This window comes from Apteryx mantelli, chromosome 13, assembly GCF_036417845.1.
Source record: "Apteryx mantelli isolate bAptMan1 chromosome 13, bAptMan1.hap1, whole genome shotgun sequence".
NCBI classification, from domain to species: Eukaryota; Metazoa; Chordata; class Aves; order Apterygiformes; family Apterygidae; genus Apteryx; species Apteryx mantelli.
In genome coordinates, this window is record NC_089990.1 from 21,913,468 (window position 1) to 21,932,076 (window position 18,609).

General features: G+C 42.0%; 1 protein-coding gene across 1 annotated transcript in view; it reads right to left on the reverse strand.

Moving 5' to 3' along the window:
* Nucleotides 1-18,609, reverse strand: part of CAPN6 (calpain 6) — a 56,056-nt gene that overhangs the window by 13,151 nt on the left and 24,296 nt on the right. The window contains exons 4-9 of the mRNA XM_013955105.2: nucleotides 11,069-11,200; nucleotides 10,382-10,590; nucleotides 9,836-10,028; nucleotides 6,247-6,440; nucleotides 4,409-4,486; nucleotides 2,942-3,137 (exon numbers count right to left, since the gene is read on the reverse strand). Coding sequence (XP_013810559.2) covers nucleotides 2,942-3,137; nucleotides 4,409-4,486; nucleotides 6,247-6,440; nucleotides 9,836-10,028; nucleotides 10,382-10,590; nucleotides 11,069-11,200 — 1,002 coding nt within the window. The remainder of the gene's footprint in view (nucleotides 1-2,941; nucleotides 3,138-4,408; nucleotides 4,487-6,246; nucleotides 6,441-9,835; nucleotides 10,029-10,381; nucleotides 10,591-11,068; nucleotides 11,201-18,609) is intronic.

Sequence of the window (18,609 nt, forward strand, 5' to 3'; positions counted from 1 at the left end):
CAGCAGAAGAGAATATCTGCTCAAAAAGCAGAAGACGAAAGATTAGGCTGTATTTATATTTATATAAATCAGGGGAGAGAGATTAAAAAATAATAATTAAACCAACAGATTCCAGATGGGGCATTTAATCATTTTGGATTCTTTTTTTAACTTGGATTCTAAACAGGGCCTGTGAACCTCGAACATCATCTTTACACATGACCTGCAAATGAAGGAGTCTTCTGAATGTTAAAAAAAAAAAAAAAAAAAAATTGTTCTATGCCTACAATTTCTATTTAATATAAGAATGACAGGAATACCAATTTTAGTCTTTCTTGGTTTTCCCGAGAATCTTAGGAATACCCAGGTGAAAAGGGCTAAGAAGGACTTACGCACCTTTAACATGGGAACCTTTTATCCGAACTGTTTAAAGTCATTTTGAATTGACTTGGATTTAAGACCAATCAAAGCAAACTATTTCAAGTTTAGATAGCAATTCCCATTCCAAAAAATCAGATTTGGATTGCTTGTGTTATTAAAACATCGCTATCAGACGAGTTCCCCAGTAAATACAAAGGCTTCCAATAGACAAAAATGTCAGATGGGTGTTTCCTTGTATGACAAAAATTTAACACTCAAACACTTTCACTCTTAGAGACTCCTTTAAATTTTGTTTCTTCTTTGCATACAGAGGGCAAATCTAAATTGTAGGAATGAATAGAGGGGAAGAGGATGCTGTTTTACAAAGTTTAGGCAGATGTTGTATTCTCCATCCTTACAGACCTCTAAATGTGAAGCAAATGTATAACAGCATAAAACTGCAGCGGCGTCCAGCTGAGTACTATATGCATCACACATCCCAGCTAAACCAAAACCAGAAACCTCTGACCAGCATGGAGAGGAATATCATCAGGGGTTCAATTCCCTCCTCCTTGCTTCTCCAAAAGCTGCTGAAAAGCAAATTCTCACTGAGCTTTGCTCTCAGGAGGATACTGAGATTGCCTTGGTTACTGTTGTGGAACGATCCCCTGTAATGACTACACATCCCTCTGTGGTTAGAGCTCTGCAGAATAAGGCATCATCCCATTTCTCATCCCTGACCCTCACCCACCCAGGCAGTGTCACGCACACAGGGAGGAAATACCAACTCAGAGCAGAGTTGGCTGAAGCACAGCGGTATTGCAAAGAAAATCAATTCCTTCTCAAGCCTCTGGGCTTCATTACTTATTCCCAGTATTTACAGTCCAGACCAGCCTCCTACAGAACTACTGCCTGCTATTCTGGACTGGTTCTTTCTTGGCACAAAATCAATGCTTCTTTGTGACCTTACTTGTGTGTTATACCAACACTGGGGCACACATCCTAAGGACTGTAAAGAGCCTCTGCAAAAAGAGCCTAAAAAGAGAGACATAAATATGCAGCAACACATATTGGGGCATGTTCAAATTCTTCTCCCTGTTACACCATATGCAGAGTTACTTTGTCAGATAGCCTGGGATGTCCCAGGGCGTATGGAGCTGCAGAAAGGGATCTGTGAGAGCTCCAGAGTCTCGGTCTGATGAGACGTGTGCAACTCTTAAGACCTTTGATCTGATGACATTTCAGCTGTCCTAATGGGTAACGACCTGGAAATCAGCAGGAGACTGTGGGAATATGTCTATACTTGGCTTAAATTCCTTTATTTTAATGGAACCGGAAGTGTCACAATTCTTCTCTGAATAGATAAACTTCATAGGAGGCTTCAGAGTCAGGTAGTTGACATCGGAAGACCAGGCAGAGATTATCTCTAGAATACAGTAGTATATGCCACAGTAATTTATAATGGCCCTAAGCTAACATAAGTATGTTCCAGCACTGCTATTAAGAGCCTTTTAATCGACCAGCCTTGAGACAAAACTGGAATAAAAAGAACTCCTTCCACTGCACCAGCCATTGTACTCGACCATAACAGCTATGTATTTTGTTCTCTGTGGCAGCTAAACACTTACAAATAAGACCCACACAAACACTTGGAATATATCCAAAATCATACAGAGAAACATCTGAACAAAATCACCCTTTGGAAAGGAGGCACTGGCACAAGACAGAGCAGTGAAGAACTGCTTCTCTGTCTACACTTAAAAGACAGCATGAGCTGGGAGTTTCAGATCACTCCTAGTCTGAATAGCAAAGGCTACAGTTCCCCAGTATCCTGCAAGGAAAATTGAAGGGTGCTGACAGAAACCTCCCATATAAGTGCAGAGAAGCAGACACAGGAACATCTTTAACAATGTAAAGTATGTAGGGAGTTATAAAAGAGCAGAAAGGTCAATTTTCAAAGTAATACCTAAAGCAGTAAGTGCCCAGCAGTCATTGAAAGTAATGGCAGTTTTATGCCTGACTTTGCATACACTGGGCTGAAAATGTACAATACTGAGAGGGGGAGGAAGATGAGAAATGGAGGAAGAATGGATGAGCAGATAACCCGAATAGCTCAAGAGCTACCAGCTAGGATGAGACCAGGCAAGTTCTGTAATACTGATGAGAGGGTCAGCTTGGGGAACAAACTGGATACTTTCTGAAACTTAGATTACAACAAAGGGATACTAACTAATTACAGTGGACCAAATCCTCCTGATGTTTAAGGGTGTTAAGTGAATGGATTTCTGCCAGTAGAAAAACCACCTGCTGTTTTTCTACGATTGGGAAACTAAATGAAGTCTAGGCAGGATTTCACTCACCCACGTGTCCCTGACTCATCAGTCCTAAATATGATCGGTTCTAAATAAATATCTAAACTCTTCTGAAAGGTTTCACAGAAATCACTGAAACATGCAGTGAACAAACATACTCCCAGAGGACAGACACCTGCAATGAGATTTCTATCAAGCGGTCATTGCTGAGTCCTAAATAAAGTGGATACTTCAGAAGCCTAATTAAGGTGGACACACTTTAATACTGTGCAAAGTATAGAAATTCCCACCTGGGGGTTTTGCAGGAAGGTCTCTCTGTTATCGAAGCATCCACCAGAACGATTTAACAGGGGCTCTGAATTCTTCGTCCAAGCCCCACGCATCATTTTCTTCTCCCAGGTCTTGTGGACACTGAAGTAGGAGGTATTCACTATCCGGCAGATGTCCACATCAGTGAAATTTTTACACCAATCCTCAAACGTCATCCTGTACCAGGGGACACCGAGAAATTTGTGGTTTATTTAAAAATAAACAGTGCTACTGACCCAAAAAGCCAAAATAACATACAAAATCTTCCAGTAATTTAAAAGGAGGCACTGCTCAGCTTTCCAGATCAAGTCAAGGACAAACTGATTCACTGGAAATGCCTCCATGCAGAAATGCTTGTGAAGCCATAATCACAGTATCTTAGAACTTAATGTGGAGAAAGATGACCTCAGTGTGTTTGGTCAGCTCTGGATTTGTTCAGTTGCAGGGCCTAAGCCTAATGGATAGGTTGTATCTATCAGGATACATTTGGTATCATATATTTTGCAAAGGCAAAAGAGACCACCTGCAACCAAAATACCGTCCACTCCTCAAGAACAACATTAATAAGGTCCTTGTTGTTAACAGCTGCTTCTGAGCATGATTCAAACCTGTGTATGCAGGACATAGCTCCTACTTAGCACCATCTCCATGCTATAACCTGTGTCTACTACTGACAGACTGGCTTGCATGGCAGTTAAAAAACACTCGCCTCATATTTGTAAGAGAGAACAGCTTAGTATCTCTGGACTAACATCATGTCCTGGCTTATTAACAGCCTAGGACCAAACCCTATAGCTGGCTCCTGGTTGCCCGTTCTGACAAAGCCATGCAAACAGAAGACTTTCCACTCTTAGATGCAGTATTGATAGTCTACTGCAGAAATTGCTAGACTGCCTCTGGACAGCAGTACTGAACTTGATGGATCTAAGGTTTAAGCAGGGGAAAACAATTAGAGTTCTAGAGATTCTGTAGGGAATGAATGCTTCTCCTCCTCCACATCCTGCAAAACACTGACCAAAATTCTTTGACTGCAATTGTATTTACAGATACCTCAGCCCTGGTTGGCATAGAAATCCTATAGACACTGTAGTCAGTAAACAGGATTGACAGTGTGTTCAATATCTGGTATTCTGTCATATGTAAAACAGCACATATGTTATCCTGAACCATAAATCGATGTCCTAAATACAGGTGATAGATTGAAGGTGTTTGAAACTTGTATTTACTCAGAGCTACCTATCTTGTTCTACTAGTTTCTAATCCATTTTTTCTGTTCTTCTCTGTCATTCCCTGAGAGTCTAAAAGAAACAGACCTTGTGCCAGGACTGGATAACTGGATGTTCTTATCCATTTGGGAAAGTTGTTTCTGAAGCTGTCAAAAGGCAGAATTAATGTCAATTACTCAGTGTAGCCAACATCTCCAAACCCTCCACATCACTCCCACTCACCAGAACTCTCCATCATTCTCAACAGTGAGTCCCAACCTCTTACGTTCTGAATTGCTGACTTTCTTCCACTCTTCAGAACTAGAAGGGGGGGGGGAAAAAACAAAACACAAATATAATTCAGTAAATTAAATTAAATATTATTACCTGGAGAAAAAGTAGTTCCAAGTAAAATCCCCTCATGGTCCCTTTTATAAAGGTAACATCAGGATACTGAAAGGGTAGATGATATTCAAGAAGAACACGTGTGGCTCATGGAAGGACATAGTTTCAGAACACGCATTGATTTGAAAGCTACCATAAAAAAGATATGTGGTGAATGGCAAATTGGCACAACTAGAGCAGAACTTTATTCACTCCTTCTGTCACATCCTCCCTTAGGACAGCTGGTTTGGAAGGTCATATCAGATTCACTCCATTCTCTAAAGGCCCTTCAAAAGTACATGAAAAGAAACAAGCACTCCCTCCTCAGGAGCTTATTGAAGCTTAGGCCTTCACTTAGACAGGAATATTATCTTTGTCTTTCAATCTCCTTAAATAAAACAGGGATAAAGCTTCCTAGATTACCCCAGAGAGCCTCCGAGAAGAAACTGTGGCAGTACACTCTTAGTGTCCAGGTTCCAGAGTAACACTGCGCTACATACACACTGCACTGCCTGCATTGACATGCGACTTATGTACTCTGCATTGTCACCTGGGGGAGGCACCTGCCTCTTTCACTGACTGCAGTGGAGCACAGGATCCTAACCTCAAGTGGTCTGATGCTTAAATCATCTGACAGGAGACAGCATGAACCCCTTTCCCTATGTGTTACAGGAGGCAAATGAAGCCATGATTCCTTACCCCCTTTCCAAAAAGTACTTGTTGGATAAAATAGAATGGTGGTTGGCAGGAGGGAAGAGGTTGCTTGTCGTAACAGACTTTTTCTTAACCAGCTTGGAAATTTTCTGTTTAATTCTATTAGGCCAAAATCATGGACCAACCTCAGAGCCCTTTCTCAGCGTTTCTACCAGAGTGACTGGTAGCTTTGCCAAGGTAAGTCCTAGCTGAGAACGGGCTTAAGTTAAACGACACACATCCACTTTTCTTTGCATTCTGCCAGCTCAGCATTTCATCTAACCAAAGTCGTGTTTGAAAGTAATAGATTTTTGCCAGGTAACCTATGGAAGATGGGAACTTAACACACTGTTATTAAGAACATCATATTATAAAGTGCTAACAGCTCTGAATAAGTGACTATGATGCACAGTGTTTAACTGTAACATCCTAGTTAAATGTTTCTCATGTGTAAGCGGTCAGCAATGGAACATATCGCCTCCAGCAGTCATTTCCGTCTCTGTAGGGATGGCCTACTAAGCCCATGGCCCACACTGAAACTCATTAAAAAAATAATTCAAGAAATTACAAATATGGCAATTTTACAGCATTTTTTTTAAATAAGTCTCTTACTTTATTTTAGAATGAAGGACTCATACCATCCCTGTCAATTACAGATGGGAAACTGAGTCACAGACAGATTCCGCGGTGAAGCTGGGAACAGACCTCCTGTTCTTGACTCACCACTTTAATTGCAGGCTATTTTTCTACCCATGCTCCAGTGTGCCAGAAGAATGATGTATGCAGTAAAGTAAGGTCCAGGAAGTCATTTCCTCCTTGCTGTTTCAGGATGTGATGCTCATTTGCTCACAGAATGCTATACTTGTGAAGGGATGGCACAACACTTCAGCCCTCAGTGAGTATTGCAGACTGACATTGTGTCTCAGTGTTTAATCATGCATCTAACTTCCAGTGGCCCCAAAACGCAGTTTCATTCCTTTGACGCTGGAGTTTGCAGCACTTACTTGTCGCTCCAGGCGCCGTTCCACTCCCTCTTCCCCCAGGGATTCCTCAGCCTGATCATGAAAAGCTTTTCTGCCTTAAAAGAGAGTATGAGCCTTTCTCCCAGCCGCAGTTTCTGAATTGCAGTCACTGAGTAGGCATGACCGATGATGAGACCCATCTTTGTCTCCATCTCATTGGCACTGCCAGAGGAAGCCTTTAGCACCAAGAAATGACAATTAAAAAAAAAAAAAAAAGAGAACCCACTCTTGTCAGTGAAGAGACCTGACGTGTACACATTCAATGGGGACGCAGCTTGTTTTCTTTAACAGAGCTATACATTCCCTTGCCAAGTGCTTTGACTAGGCAGGAAAACAGCAGCAAAAAATTTGCACTGGGGCTCAGAGCTAGTGGCTGACCAGTTTGGTTTTCCATGTGATAGTGCCAGACAAGTCCAGGCAGTCAGAGATCCGGAGCAGAGAACACTGCCTGCTGTGCCCATTCTGCCTCCTCCCGGCCTCAGAGAGTGAAAGATTGGCTGACAGATAACCTTAATCAGCCCTTTCAGAATCTTGTCACCTTTACAAATGACCATTTGGATACTGATGATTGTGCACAGACACAGGCACTGTCTGGTGGTGTCTTTAACTGGACGCTTTGTAGGGCCTAAGGATTTAGCTGGTGATTCTAACAGCTGTTTCTGTGTTGGGGTAGATTTGATACTCAGAAAGAACTACTTGCAGTGGCTAAAGATAGGTGGCACAACCAAGAAAGCTTTTTACCTGTTCGTCAGAGCTGCCTTGTACCTCACTCCTGACCTGGCAGGCCCCTCTCATTCAGCAACTGATAGCTCTGAGGGCTTTGATAGGAACTTGGTTTGTTCCTCATAGGATTCACTTAAGAAGCCTGGTTTCCAGCAGTGACCAGGCAGTGAACTGCCCTGGGTGACCTAGGCCTGATCAGATACTGATCTAAGAATACACGACAATTGCCAAGCCACCAAAGAGACCCCAATTTCATTTAATGGATCAGGCTCAAGATGTTATAGGTACATCTAAAAACAGAAAAGCAATGTCATATAAAGATGCTGGAGTGGCTCTGAATGACCTGGTCCCTTTACCTATTTAAAAATTTCTCTGGTCTAAGTAGATGGGGTCCTCCTCCTAAGGCAGGTGTTGCACTGATACAACAGTGCTCAGTCCCCAAAGATAAGAAATTGGGGGGAAAAAAAGAAAAAAAAAAAAAAGGCAAAAGAGAAAGCTCTATCAAATCAGAACTGACAGATACTCTGGCAACTGTGAGACTCTCACCAAGACCTCTGCGCTTTTCACTGACAACAGCTCCTAGAGAATCAGCTCATGTGTTACACCAAGACTGGTTGACATTTCTAATGGGTTGGGGCTTTTTCCAATGTAACATTCTCACTTACATTTTTCACAACTAAAAGTAAACAAGAGTTCCTGACAGTACAGGAGTCTGCAACCACTCCTGCTCCCTTTATCATCACCCAGGCTTTTTTTTACTGCTGGGCTGCCTTTGCCACCTCATTCTGAAGCCATTTATTTATTTATTTTAATAAGATATTTAAACATCTACTGTCTGTTCAAATTCCCAAATGCTGAAGCTCAGGGCTATTTTATAATCCAAGGAAAACGTTGGCATATTTGTAAGTCAGCAGTGAAGCCACTTGGGTATTACATATTCTACATCTAGCAAACTTTGTTGTGTGTATAATATGTCTATCACAAAGTGATAGGGGGCAAACAAGTCAAACCAAATCAATAGAAGCAGCCCCTGTGTAATCATGTTTAGAAGCATCCGTGTTTGACAGGCAGAAATATAATGCCAGGAAGAAGTGAAGGAATTCCAACTGTCTAATTAATTAATTACTTCTTTAATACAACTCCCCATACTTTGCCTGTCCCCTCACAGGATTCCTGTTAAGAAACAGAACCTGTTTTAGTGTTTGGGAGCAACCTATTCTTACAGCCCTGAAACACTGTCCACAAGATTCGCACCAGCAAGCAATCAGCCAGCCTGATTTGAGCAAGCCAGATGGAATTTTTTTAACTAAAATTTCAGACCTTGTGACAAAGGCAAAATAAACACCGAAGACCTAAAAGAATTTGTTTCTGAGATGTTGCCTGATGCCCCTGGGAGGGACAGTTCGGGATGCCTGCTCTATGCCAGCTGAGTTCTCAGGTTCAGACTCATCTCCTACAGGGTACCAGATGTTCCTCTTTGGTACTGTGGCACTGGCACAGGACAGGGCATGGTCAGGCCTAGCCAGACAGATGATTTTCTAAAGCATCTCCAAACATGGCTGATTTCCTGTTGTTCTGGACAACTGCATGACTACTATCATATTTGCAAGAGTCTCTGAATGAACAGGCACTTGAGGATCCACCAGTTCACTGTGGATTTTAGCACTTACGCTGCTGACTGCAAGGTATGAAGCAGTTAAGTGTTGAGGTAATATGATCTTCATCTCACAGATGGGGAAATTAAAGCAGGGAGTTCAAGTGATTTAACTAAGCCCACAGAGATTAGCCTTAGCCAATGTCTTCAAAACTGGAAGCAGAGAACACAGCAGTAAAAAGCAAAAGAGCACCTACATGCCAATTCTGCTACTTCTACAGAACGATCCCTTCCCCACAGGCTCCACTTTAAAAATCATTTAAGAGCTAACTTTTTGGCAATATTCAGCTGCCATGGCAGTTTGTTAGCCCTCCACGTGCAGTAACAGCTTCAGGAAAGGTGAAAATGTCAGTGCTGCCCAGTCATGACCTGACATTGCAGACTGATGGAAAGTGAGCTATCCCAGCTGTCATGGCTTTCCACTGCCCCTGCTGTGGCAAGGGGCTGCATAAGGCCCTTGTCTGTCTGTGAGGCACGTTGCACCCTCTGGGCGCTGCTACCCCAGCTGCTTTCTAGCCGCTCAAGTGAACGGAGAGAGGTAAAGCTCCCACAGAAGACAACCCTGAATCACCCGTGGGGAAGCCAACCCTTCTCTACTAAGAGAGCCTCAGGCCCTAATGTAGGCACTTGCATTAGCTACCTTGCATTAGCCAGTGTAGGTAAGTTATGCTGGTCAATTTTGATGGAGAGTCTTATTAACAAATAGTCCTGCCTGAATACCTAAGAGAGCTCAGCCTTTCAGCTCAGCTCCAGTGTTGCACTGACACGATGACTCCATTATCACAACCAGAGTCAAGAAGCCTCAGCAGCTTAGCGCCAGAAGAACCGTTTTCTGTAAATGATTTCCATAAGAAATAAACTGAACGCTGCCATTTGGACTGTAAATTAGGGCATTCTAGGTGGATTAACCTTGGGTCAACACACAACTGTGGCCATTCAGAAAGAACGGCATTGCAGATCCACAGTAAAGTGGCAAGCAACACAAACAGCTTTGTGGTTTTGTGACTGTTTGGTGGCTCTGGGAGTTGTACTTGGATGACAGCACTGCCAACTGGCTAGCTTTTTCCACACAAAGCTTTTCCAAAGCACACAAATGAAGGACAAACTCAATATACTTATACTGATAGCAATATTTTTTTCCAGATAAGAATAGTCATTGAAATAAATTTGTAAAATCCAGCTCTCCATACATACCGTGATGGAACAGCTGATCAACCCGCCTCTTTCATGCACTTTCAGCAAGTCTTCAAACAGCTTCATCTGTTCAGAAATAATCTCTTTGTATCTGCCCTGTATCAGATCAATAGATTCCGCCACTGCTCCAGTGAAATCCACAATTGCATCTGCAGCGCTGCCTCCATCTAGAGCTTCGTAAGATCCAGCCAGCCTGGAGGTAACCCAGAACATTCTCACTTACCCAGTGGTCATTAGAAGGGCTCTGATTTAGCCTGAATGTAGGTAATATATTTATGGCACACCAGGGAAAAAATGAAACAAAAGAGTGAATTGTAGATGAAGCTTTGCTGGGCTTCCAGGAAAGGAACCTTAAGGGTTTTGGGCTGCTGAAGTTGAATGCATTGCACTGCTTTACAGTGTACTTCCATCATGCAGATTAAAGATTGAAAAAAACCAATTATTTTAGGTTTTCTGGTGGCAGCAAACCTAAAATCTGTGGAAAGTATGATAAGGCTGAGAGACAAAATGAGCAGATGGATAGGAGGACAATGAAGTAGCTCATACTTTGCATAAGCTTTCTCCAACAGTGCGCTCCAGAATTCATTTTTCACATTGGAGTGGCAATAGATCAACTTCCCATCCATTGTTGGCAGCAGATCATCAACAACCACCTCTGTCCATTCTCCAAAACACCAGAACCGGAAACGGAAAATCCCAGCATATTTCTCTGGTTTTTTAGGGTCCCATTCTTGCTCTTTAAAGTCTGGAATCACCTGAGAAACCATGCAAGGCAAAGTTCACCAAATGCAGTATGTCAACATTTATTCAGAGGGCAGACTGCCCTGGAGCAAGCACTACACAGGTATTCAGCTTCATGAGCAGCTGATCTTAAATAGCTGAAGCAGTAGAAATGAGGGTGAATTCAGTACAAAGTCAAACATAGCCCATTTGAAATAATCTTTTAGGAACGTAAAATTCAGAATTATCTGCAGAGAATGACCAACAGAACCATTACAGACACTCCTTGCACTTGCTACATCTCTTCTTTGGCACTCAATGAGACTGTGGGCTGGAGGGGGGGACTCATAACATGAAATATGAGCTTCTAAAGAAAAGGAAGATTTGAATCCTCCAAAACTCACCATTCATCAGCTGCATATTAGTCCCAGAGGGAAAATTATTGGTTGATAGGTAGGGGAACAACCAGGCTTTATTAGCTTTATTTCATGCACCAAGCAGACTATCACCTACCTTCTGCCAGAGGGTCTCCTGCAGAGCCAAGCAGGAGCATGCAGCCACAAACCAGCAGTTGCCCAGGGTGCCTTGGTGCAAGTCATGGGAACTGATTCCATTCACAAACAGGTGAGGATCTTCACAGAGCTCCTGTCAAAGCAAATCACAAATTGCTGGAAACTTCACAGCAGAAGTGAGCAGGGCATCCCTCCACCAGCTATTGCTCTTCACACTTGTTCCACATCATATTCACATTTGCTGCTTTCCTACTGTCAAAGCATGAAGCATCAAAGCATCAGGAAGTTCAAAAGCCCTCTGGCACTGAGTATATTTGAAAGCCAAAGTATACAGGCTTATTTAAGTTCTCACACATAGATTGTGTTGCCTATTTGCCAGTTTTTTGGACATGTTCCTAGCTCTGCTCTCAGCTGAAGGTGAATTTTGAGGACTAGCATGAACACAGCATTCAAAAGACTTATTTGACATTGGGGCAGTTGATGAGGAGCTGAAAATAAGTGGAAGGAAAAGAAGGAAGCATTACAGGGAAAGGCTTTAACAGAACAAAGCCATCAAGAGGAGAAGTAGCAGGAAATGATACTACTGACACCAGAACTCCAAGACCCTCTTCTGTCACTGCCATTCCCTTGGTTGGCACACTGGAAATCTTCCTCCAGAGAGAGCATGAGTTACTGCAACGACCCCTATCACCCAAGCACCAAAGAAGGCAGAGAATATACCAGTCTCTGAAATACACCTCTGTATCCCTGGTCTCACTGTTTGGCTCTTGATAGAACCACTCTCTCCCCCTCTCTCATTGCTTTCCTGGCTCCATCTCTATTTACACGCAGATTCTCAACACAGCATAGTTGGCTCTTGCTGTGATTTGTCTCCCTGCTCTTCCCCAGCTTTCCCCTGCAAGGGGTACAATGACAACCTGGCGATCAAGGCGCTAAAATAAGCATTTTTTTTTTTGGTATCTTTTTAATAAGCATCCAACAGCCAAGGGGGTACATTTTGCAGCAAGTGTTGTGTTTGTTATCAGTAAGTCCTTAGCAGAATGGGCTCTCCTGTCTTGATACATATGTGGCCTCGCAGTCCCAGATATAACCTCCCAAGCAACACTTTGGAAAATAGGTAATCTTAACATCCCATAATTACTATGGTACTTACTAGTTTCAACCCAGGAATTGCTCATAATGCTCTAGAATGAATCACTGCTCTTCCAGACAGGTTGAGAAGACGGAAGAGCAGACAGTGGCAAAAAATTCTGCTGCTTCACAGAATGAGAATAACCCTAAATTTCAACACTGTGGAAAGGAAATTATCTGATATCCTGACATCTGAGATGCAGAATAAATAACTCCCTCTCACCCCAAAATGGCAGGAAATTCCAAATTCACTGCAGTCTTTCCAGTTTGTTATCAGCAGTGGAATGAGAAGCTGTGCTCCTTACCTCATGCATTTTCCCTGCCCTGTGATAATCATAGATGATGACCCCAAAATACAAAGATTTCAATTCAAGCCTGGCTAAAGACCACAGGCATGCTGAAACCTCTCAGCCTTCTCTCTGATGGGACTGTGACAAATCAGTGCCAGCTGAACTCAGTCACAGAGAGAAACGAACCTCAGTGCTGAGCTAAAAGCCTGTTTTCCTGGGCTGATTTAGCAGCTGGCAGCCTGGAGTAGGCTCTCTGCGTCTAATTCATGGGACTGCTGTTTTCTTAAAGAATATCATAATATTTTGGCATGAGACCTTACTCATTAACTAACAATTATTTACAAAATAGAAATTTTATATGTCTCTTAGGAAACACGTGACTGATCATTATATGACACACTGTTCTTTTGTCAATATTTCTTAAATGTGGCTTCACTTAGAAAAAAATAAAAGCTTATTAACAGACCTTACTAAAAATTCTAAATAACAAAATGGTGAGTACGAGGAAAATTGACCATGCACAAGCTACTTATCTGAGTAACACACACATTCATTCAGTTTGCCTGGACGCTTTGACATAGAATGGCAACAGGAATGTCGGGCCAGTGCTTTAGCTGATGCCAATCAGTGCAGTTGCCTGCCTCAGAGCTTGACATCAGTTGACTACCTGGCCTTTACTTCACCGTGGTAGTAGATAATCCAAATCCAGCGTGGGTTGGCTCAAGTTTCATATCCCTTTTCCATGCATCACTGGCAGTAATATTTTCCAGTTTGTTTTTCCCTTCAAAACATTGTTTTATTGGCATAACAAACAGGGGATGAATTGATCCACCAAGGTTAAAATAGTCCAAACTTTTACGTCAATATAGGAAGACAAAACTTTTACTGTTTTTGAAAGAAATTAAATACTACCATGTATTACAAATATCTCATCTTACTTGGTTTCCTTTGCCAAAAATAACCATATTAAACTATCATTTTTAACTGAAATGTGTCTTATATCTCATACAGTCCTCAGAGAAAAAACAGAGAGCATCATTTGTCAAATGCCAAACATATGGATGAGATGAGCATTCACTGACCATTAGGGTCCAAAGTAAACAAAATGGACTTAACACCACCTCTCTACTTCCACAGTAGTCACTTAATTCTTCAAGATCTTGCTTGATAAACCTTTTCTTATTAAACCGCCTAGGAGTCCTAGACATTTGAGGCTAAAGAATAGTGAAAGAAAATGACATTATCTCTGTTTCTCTTGCCATTAATTATAAGCATTATAATAGCTTCTATGATGACTGTCGCTGTATAGCATAGATGAGATACACAATAATACCCAGGTGCAAGCTACAGTTAATTTAAACTGCTTGCTCTCCTCTGGGTTTTTTGCTTTTTACCATTTACGCAATATAGAAAATTCTAAGGAATACTTCCTAGATGAAATCAGCCATCTAAACCCTGAACAGAAATGTGCTATTTGAATATGTTATCCTGCAGGCCTTGTGAGGAATTTTAAGCACTTTTGGTTGTCTCCAGCAGGTCAAAAAACAAACAAACAACAAACCACTTTTCCAATAATGGTCCATGTGGTGATAATCTAGGACAGCTAAGGAAAAGTCAACTAACAGCAGTGGAATTAAAAGGAAAAATGTGAGACAAAAATGTGGCCATGGCATTTTCAGGATCCCTGATGCCTGTTCTACCTTGCCCTGCATGTGCAGCCTATGCACGGATGCTCAGGTTCGGAGTTTCACTAGAAGTATGTCCTTTGCAAGTACAGCTGTTTAGCCCAAACTCCTTTTCTCACAGTCGGTCTGCAACATATAAGCTGTAAACAAGAGAAGTATCTTCACATTTCCAGGGAAAAATTTAAAGGAGATTACTGGGTCTTATTATACAACATTAACAAACGTCACACTATTTCTGACAGAACAATGCTAATAAAAGCAGTTTGCTGTATTATTTATGCAACAGAGAGCATTCTGCCATCCAAGAAACAGAGCTCTCCCCAGTTCTTCTCTTACGCATGTGCATACGAAAATAAACACCATCTGCAGAACTATAATTAGGCTGTACAGGGTCTGAAAGGGAGGTTAGAGGTTACACAGGCTCAGGGTTCTGCTGAAAACCATGACGTTCTTATTTTCATGCCAGAATTTCATTCGCAAGCCAGAAGTCCATTTGTGCCACTTCCTATCCTTGCTGTACTGGATAGGCCCGAAATATCTGATATTTAACGTTACTCAGCCACTGATGCTGTGAGAAATAAAGTGGCTCACTAACCCCTTCGTCTGACTTTAATTGGCTCATCTCTTTCCAATGGGGCTAGTAAATGAACTGGTTAATGAGAAAACCGAGAGGACGCCAAGCAGTCTGGAGGGGAGAAACGTGCTGAATGTGGGATCACAGGAAATAACATTGGGAAAGACCTTGAGAGGTTGGTCAGTCTCAACACCTGCCTCCAGTCCGAATCCACTAGCCCTAAACCACTTGTGACACGTTTCTCTAACCTGCGTTCAGTACAACAACCAAGGGAATGCCCACACGCCTCCTCTGCTGGTCTCCTTCAGCAAAGCACTGCATTGCTGGTCTGCAGTTTAAGGTCAAGACTTCAGTGCATGGGGAGAACAGTCAGTAATCTTCCCTCTCTGCAGCATTCTTCATATAACTGCAAACCTTTAACAAGTCTTTTTTTCTCTAGTCTTAATAGCTGTTTTTTCCTGGCCTACATCATTAGTGAGATTAGTGAGACCCAAACCCAATAACTATTGTCCATATGAGGTCCAGTGCCAGTGTCAAGTAGAGCTCGATGCTATCATTTACCAAAGCTAGGGTACCATTTTTCCATCTTTTTCACCTCAGCTTCACATCTTTCACATATGTTCAGCCTTTGATCCATGCTCTGATCCTATTCTAGGGACTTTCTGCTTAGTCATTCCTCCTCCCTAACTTAGCCATGAAGTTGCTTAACACCAAAGGACTACTTGGTTGTGTTGATTAAGTAATATTGAATTGCATTGTATTTATTTCACGCTATTTTCCCAAGACATCAAGACAACTTTGAACTCTAAATCCTGTCCATGTGCTTATGATCCTATCCTGATCAGGATCATATGCCATTCTAGGATATGTTCTAGCCCCTCATCCAATTAGCAATGAAAATACTGAACAGTACCAGACCAAGGAAGATCAGTGTAGGATTCCCACCAGTATAAACCCAGCTTGATAGCGCTCCAAATGATTTATTTCAGCAGCTAGGCATCCACTTTAAAAAAGTTTCAATTAGTCCAAGTTTTCATACTTTGCTTTGGAGATACACATCAGACATTGCCAAAGACTTATGAAAGTCAAACTACATCAAATCTGCTGCTTCTTACCTAGTCCCAAGATCTGTCCCACCCTATGCTGGAAGAAAATCAAGCTGGCACCTATTAATGTATTTGACACAATACATTTTTATAATACAATCTATGCCATTAGATAACAGCATCGGTTGTCTTCTGCTTAGGACTGATAAATTGCAGTCTGGGATTTTACTGACAGATAGAAAAAATTTTGGACTGTAGTACAACTATGAAAAACAACAGCTTTTCTTTTCTTTGCTACAAGAAATCTTTCTTAAGAATTTTCAAAACATGGCGCAAACTGTGGGAGACAACAGACACCAGTTTCACTAGAGCTATGAAATGGTTTGTATCTTGCTCCGTCATGGGTCCCTTCAAAATAAAGGCCATTTCTGAGGCCAAAAATGCATCTGCATCAATTTCAAGTTGCTCTTGGTGTTTTGAATCTTACGGGAATTTAGCTAAAGGAAAAAGTTCTCCTTAGCTCCGAAGATGCATCTCTTGGCATAAGTATTACCACTATCCATGAACTAAGAAATATGTGATAATGGTTATAAGCAGGGAGAAGGGCAGTCAGAGGATTAATTAATTCCCTCTGTCTTCACAGAAATTAGCTGAACCTGCACTGTAAAACACTCCAAGAGATCTCTGGTATTTGAGAAAAGGAAAAGATTACTTTTAACAGATTAGGGCCTGTCAGCTGGCTCAGAGAGAAAAAACAGATTTGGGAAAAGGGAAAAAGAAAAAAGCAATAATGATGTTTGCAGCTGAGATTTTCAAAGGATCTAGCAGCTTTTGGAACTTATTCTCCTCCACACCCTTTTAAGATCATATAAAAATAAGCCATCTTTGTTTGTTCACAAGACCTATGGAGACAAGTACTGTCCCTGATTCTAGCAGACTGATCTACTGAGCCTGGTACCTGCACCACGTCCTTTTCTTTTTTAAAACAGTGCAAGTTATGTCAGAGCTCAGAATTCTGTCCATTTTCTTCTCCTTTCCTGTCCTCACATCATACTGAGCCAAGTCCTGCACACAGTGAGGTCTGTATGGGGCAGCAAGGGGAGAGAGGTGTGAACGGCAGTTTCTCCTGAATATAGATGCAAAAATTCAGCTTTGGCTACAGCTAACTACAAACCAACCACATCAAAATGAAGGTAGCAAAGGCAACACTTATTTTGAGGTCATGTAGCTGAAGAGGTAGAAGAGATTGCTTATCTCATAATAAACTCCAGCTGTGCTGGCACCTTTACAGAAACCCTCTCCAGATCAGGCTATTTGCTGAGGCAATTGCATTTAGTCCTAAAAAGAAAAATGACTGAGTCCAACTGTGCTAGATATTTCACCACATGCAAAAAGCCTTCTGAAACCTTGTTATGTCTGAGAAAACTTCGCCCATGGAATGATAGAAGTATTAAGTAATAGTCATTCTCTCTATGGGTATAGTTCGAACACCTTGGAGCACAGAGTACTCAGAGAAACTTCCACCAAAAGGAAACTGGGGTCCAGTCATGACCCTGCTTACCCTGGCCAAAACAGAGCCCTTACTGAGATCAGGAAGTGACTATTATAATCAGTGCCATTACCCCATATAAATCACCAAAAGGGAGAATTAGACCTCAAGTTACTGTTTGTGTACCCTGAGTTCAGGACAGATGATTCTGCTGCAAGTTTCATGCCCATTCCCCAGCAACACCAGGCCCTGAGAGCAAGGTAATGCCCCATACTGCTAAGAATAGAAACCGAACCGTACATACGCACGATAATCCAACGGGAAAGCGTACACCAGTTTGCTTCAGCCTTGCATACAAGAAAAATCAGTTATATGGAGATTGAGAAATACTTCCTCCCCCTCCTCCATCTCCAGTAAATCATGTTACAAAACCAAACTCATCACAAGCACTTTTATAGCATTCCTCTTTTTTCCATTTTCAGTTTGGGGCTAGCAGTGACTAACACTTAGTGAAGGCCATGGGTTTCAGTCTTGCCCTGTCTACAGGACACGTATTTGGGGAGGATCTGAAACAATGTTTGGGAAGAAAAAAATGCAAATGTTGAGCAACGTGGTGTGTATCTTGGCTGCTGCTAGATTTCACCTGACCCTTGGCGGGCTAGAGCTGCTCTCATCCAGAATGCTGACAGTTGCTGGAAAGGGTACAGATGACTTGCTGTAGGGATGACCTTCTCCTGAACCTCAGTAACAAACACAGTGTTTATTGCAGCTCTCAGAGCCCTCTGCCACTTACACCCAGACATTGCTCGAGACTGTGAGGATGGACTTTCTGGTCTCTGAACATCCTCTTAGAAATATATCCTACAACATTTTGTTGCAATGTCTTAGTTTGTGATGGTTTAGATCAACATGCTAGAGAACTGCAAGACATTTAAATACTTTGCTTTTAGAAAAAAGATGCTGTGTTTGGGGATAACGTTTTTACTCACAGAACTTACAAGACAAAGCCTTTAGTTTTCCTGCCTCCTTCCCTAGGGACCTGTTTTTCCTTCTCTAACATCCATTTTACAATCTGTGTTACTTTTCCCCATGCACCAGCGATCAGAGATGCCACTCGTAGGATCAGATTCACCTCAGGTAACAGTTAGCCATGCCATCTCAGCTAGGTGTCTAAACTCCACTGCAGCCAACCAAGATGCAAATACTTTCAAAGTCTGATTTACAGACTTTAGCTTAAACACCTCTCCCACAGTGGGATAACCCGGGAGAGAGGCCTCTCTCTCTCCATTGACCATATAAAACACAGTAAATAGGTCAGAACAGACCC